The 4616-nt window shown below is 61.1% G+C and overlaps 1 protein-coding gene across 1 annotated transcript; it reads left to right on the top strand.

The window, feature by feature from the left end:
* Window positions 1–2586: 2586 nt before the first annotated feature.
* LOC121270633 (CCAAT/enhancer-binding protein epsilon-like) lies at window positions 2587–2969 on the top strand. Its single transcript, XM_041176023.1, has one exon. It carries the CDS (start codon window positions 2613–2615, stop codon window positions 2889–2891), a length of 279 nt encoding a protein of 92 aa, XP_041031957.1. The 5' UTR covers window positions 2587–2612; the 3' UTR covers window positions 2892–2969.
* The last annotated feature ends 1647 nt before the right edge of the window (window positions 2970–4616 follow it).

Here is a 4616-nt window from a genome sequence, read left to right as displayed (position 1 = left end):
CGCACTTTCGGAGGGTCAGTGCTGAGGGAGGTCTGCACTGTCAGAGGGTCAGTGCTGAGGGAGAGCCGTACTGTCGGAGGGTCAGTGCTGAGGGAGAGCAGCACTGTCGGAGGGTCAGCGCTGAGGGAGAGCCGCACTGTCGGATGGCCAGTGATGAGGGAGAGCCGCACTTTCGGAGGGACAATGCTGAGGGAGAGCCGAATTGACGGAGGGTCAGTGCTGAGGGAGAGCCGCACGGTCGGAGGGTCAGTACTGAGGGAGATCCGCACTGTCGGATGGTCAGTGCCGAGGGAGAGCCGCACTGTCGGAGGGTCAGTGCCGAGGAAGAGCCGCACTGTCGGAGGGTCAGTGCTGAGGGAGAGCCGCACTGTCGGAGGGTCAGTACTGAGGGAGAGCCGCACTGTCGGAGGGTCAGTGCAGAGGGAGAGCAGCACTGTCGGAGTGTCAGTGCTGAGGGAGATCCGGACTGTCGGAGGGTCAGTGCTGAGGGAGAGCCTCACTGTCGGAGGGTCAGTGCTGAGGGAGAGCCGCACTGTCGAGGGCAAATGCTGAGGGAGAGCTGCACTGTCGGAGGGTCAATGCTGAGGGCGAGTCGCACTGTCGGAGAGTCAGTTCTGAGGGCAAGTCGCACTTCAGAGGGTCAGTGCTGAGGGAGAGCTGCACTGTTGGAAGGTCAGTGCTGAGGGAGAGCCGCACTGTCGGAGGGACAGTGCTGAGGGAGAGGTGCAAGGGCGGAGGGTCAGTGCTCAGGTAGTGCCGCACTGTCGGAGGGTCAGTGCTGAGGGAGATCTGCACAGTCGGAGGGTCAGTGCTGAGGGTGATCTGCAGGGTCGGAGGTTCAGTGCTGAGGGAGTGCTGCACTGTCGGAGGGTCAGTACTGAGGTAGAGCCGTACTGTCGGAGGGTCAGTACCGAGGGAGAGCCGCACTGTCGGAGGGTCAGTGCCGAGGAAGAGCCGCACTGTCGGAGGGTCAGTGCTGAGGGAGAGCCGCACTGTCGGAGGGTCAGTACTGAGGGAGAGCCTCACTGTCGGAGGGTCAGTGCAGAGGGAGAGCAGCACTGTCGGAGTGTCAGTGCTGAGGGATATCCGGACTGTCGGAGGGTCAGTGCTGAGGGAGAGCCGCACTGTCGGAGGGTCAGTGCTGAGGGAGAGCCGCACTGTCGAGGGCAAATGCTGAGGGAGAGCTGCACTGTCGGAGGGTCAATGCTGAGGGCGAGTCGCACTGTCGGAGAGTCAGTGCTGAGGGCGAGTCGCACTTCAGAGGGTCAGTGCTGAGGGAGAGCTGCACTGTTGGAAGGTCAGTGCTGAGGGAGAGCCGCACTGTCGGAGGGACAGTGCTGAGGGAGAGGTGCAAGGGCGGAGGGTCAGTGCTGAGGTAGTGCCGCACTGTCGGAGGGTCAGTGCTGAGGGAGATCTGCACAGTCGGAGGGTCAGTGCTGAGGGTGATCTGCAGGGTCGGAGGTTCAGTGCTGAGGGAGTGCTGCACTGTCGGAGGGTCAGTACTGAGGGAGAGCTGCACTGTCGGAGGGTCAGTGCTGAGGGAGAGCCGCACTGTCAGAGGTTCAGTGCAGAGGGAGAGCCGCACTGTCAGAGGGTCAGTGCAGAGGGAGAGCCGCACTGTCGGAGGGTCAGTGTGGAGGGAGAGATGCACTGTTTGAGGGTCAGTGTTGAGGGAGAGATGCACTGTTTGAGGGTCAGTGCTGAGGGAGATCCGCACTGTCGGAGGGTCAGTGCTGAGGGAGAGCCGCACTGTCGGAGGGTCAGTACTGAGGGAGAGCCGCACTGTCGGAGGGTCAGTGTGGAGGGAGAGCTGCACTGTCAGAGGGTCAGTGCTGAGGGAGAGCCTCACTGTTGGAGGGTCAGTTCTGAGGTAGAGCCGCACTGTCGGAGGTTCAGTGCTGAGGGAGAGCCGCGCTGTCGGAGGGTCAGTGCTGAGGGAGAGCCGCACTGTCGGAGGGTTATTAATGAGGGAGAGCTGCACTATCGGAGGGTCAGTGCTGAGGGAGAGCCACACTGAGGGAAGGTCAGTGCAGAGGGAGAGCCGCACTGTTGGATGGTCAGTAATGAGGGAGAGCCGCACTGTCGGTGGGTCAGTACTGAGGGAGGAGCCGCACTGTCGGAGGATCAGTGCTGAGGGAGAGCTGCACTGTAGGAGGGTCAGTACTGAGGGAGGAGCCGCACTGTCGGAGGATCAGTGCTGAGGGAGAGCTGCACTGTAGGAGGGTCAGTGCTGTTGGGGAGATGCACTGTCGGAGGGTCAGTACTGAGGGAGAGTTGAACTGTTGGAGGGTCAGTGCTGAGGGAGAGCTGCACTGTTGGAGGTTCAATAATGAGGGAGACCGCACTTTTCGAGGGTCAGTGCTGAGGGAGAGCCGCACTGTCGGAGGGTCAGTGCTGAGGGAGAGCCGCACTGTCCGAGGGTCAGTGCTGAGGGAGAGCCGCACTGTCGGAGGTTCAGTGCTGAGGGAGATCCGCCCTGTCGGAGGGTCAGTCCGGGTCCCTGGACCGGTCGGCGTTCCTCCGGCCGCGATGTGTAACATCTTTGCCTCTCTTCCCGTCTCTTAAAGGGACCGCTCCCCTCCTCCGGCTCCGGACCTGCTTCCGCTCCCCTGATGTCGGAACGCCCCTCCGTCTCCTCGAAGTCCAAGAAGCTGGTGAACAAGGACAGCATGGAGTACCGGCTGCGCCGGGAGCGGAACAACATCGCCGTGCGCAAGAGCCGGGACAAGGCAAAGCGCCGGAACCTTGAGACCCAACAGAAGGCCATGCAGTACATGTCCGAGAACGAGCGTCTGCGCTCCAAGGTCGACCAGCTCACCCAGGAGCTCGACACCCTCCGAGGCCTCTTCCGCCAAATGCCGGAGGGCGGCATGTCCCATTCGAGGCCCTAGCGGTGAGGGAGGTGGGGGATGGAGGGGTTTGGCGTGGGACTGGGAAGTTGCCGGACATTTGCGGTGGGCGATGGGGTATGCGGTTAACCGGGCGCGTTATGCGCTCACCTCTTCCCGGTTAGCACTAACCCCCCCCGCACACCACCCCGCCCCCCCCTTCCGAGAACCTCGGCACCACCCCCCATCTCCCCTCCCCCCACCCCGCACCCAACACACCGGGAACCAGCCCACCCTCTCTGGAGGGAGCCAGTTCTGGTTCTGCTGATCGTGGGGAGGGGTGTGGGTGGGCTAGTTTCGGTGAATCCGGTGAGCCACACCCCCACCACCACCCCCCCCAGGTCTGCTTTTGCCTCCCCCATCGTCTGTTTCTCTCTCGGGGCAGACGGGATGTAACGGTTTTACGATGTCTGTTTTTCTGTTGTTCTGTTCACGCTTGTAATGGGTTTCGTTGAGTTATCATGTATTCTGTGTGGGTTATAATGGGCTCTGTTGTGTTGTAACGGGCTCTGTTGGGTTGTAACAGGCTCTGTTGGGTTGTAATGGGCTCTGTTGGATTGTAATGGGCTCTGTTGGGTTGTAATGAGTTCTGTTGGATCCTCATGGGCTCTGTTGAGCTATAATGGATTCTGTTGAGCTGTAATGGGTTCTGTTGGATCCTCATGGGCTATGTTGAGTTGTAATGTGTTCTGTTGAGTTGTAATGGGTTCTATTGGATACTAATGGGCTTTGCTGAGTTGTAATGGGCTCGGTTGCGTTGTAATGCGTTCTGTTGAGTTGTAATGGGTTCTGTTGGATCCTAATGGGTGCTGTTGAGCTGTAATGGGTTCTGTTGAGTTGTATTGGGTTCTGCTGGATCCTAATGGGCTTTGTTGAGTTGTAATGGGCTCTGTTGATTTGTAATGAGCTCTGTTGAGCTGCAATGGGTTCTGTTGAGCTGTAATGGGTTCTGCTGAGCTGTAATAGGTTCCGTTGGGTCCAAGTGGGCTCGGGTGGGTTATGATGTGTTCTGCGGGGTCCGAATGGGCTCTGTTGAGCCGTAATGAGTCCTGTTGGGTTGCGGTGGGTTCTTCGGGTGTCGTAATGGGTTCGGTGAGATTGTAATGGGTTCCGTTGGGTAGGAATGGGGAGGCAATCTCATTTTGGCCAACTTGTCTCACGCGTGCCCGGGGCTGAGTGGGTGGGGGTGGGTGGGGGAACAGGGTTGGGTGGGGGGTGGGGGGGACGGGTGGGGGGTGGGGGGGGTGCCACTGACGTCGAGCGGTCTGCAAACGGTTACTGCGTGCCCGACGGTGGCCTGGGACCAGGCCTTGGCATCCGGCACGCGTGCACTATTATCTCTCGGCGCGTTGTGAGGAGTTTTTGACAAAGGAGAATGGCGTTGGGGGGGGGGGTGGGGTTGGGGATTGGCGGGGTGGGGGTGGGGCGAGTGAGGAGTGTCCGGGGGAGGGGGAGGTGGTGGGGGGTGGGGGTGCGGCTGTGTGGTGGGTGTCAGCCATAGAGGCCGGGCCCCCCCTCGGCCGGGTAGGAGGGGGCCGAGAAACAGGCCCGAGGGAGGGCGGGGCCTAGCGGCTAGCACCGAAGGTGAGCCTGATTGCGCCCTTCGAAACGACCCCGCCCCATGATTTTCCCCGCCAAACCCCCCCCCACCTCCCGACCCTCCTTCCCCCTACAGCATCACCCCCCACCAACCCCCCGCCCCCCCAACAAACAACCCCCCCAGACCCC

Source organism: Carcharodon carcharias, chromosome 27 (genome assembly GCF_017639515.1).
Source record: "Carcharodon carcharias isolate sCarCar2 chromosome 27, sCarCar2.pri, whole genome shotgun sequence".
Lineage (NCBI taxonomy): Eukaryota > Metazoa > Chordata > Chondrichthyes > Lamniformes > Lamnidae > Carcharodon > Carcharodon carcharias.
This window is presented reverse-complemented; position numbering and strand designations above follow the sequence as displayed.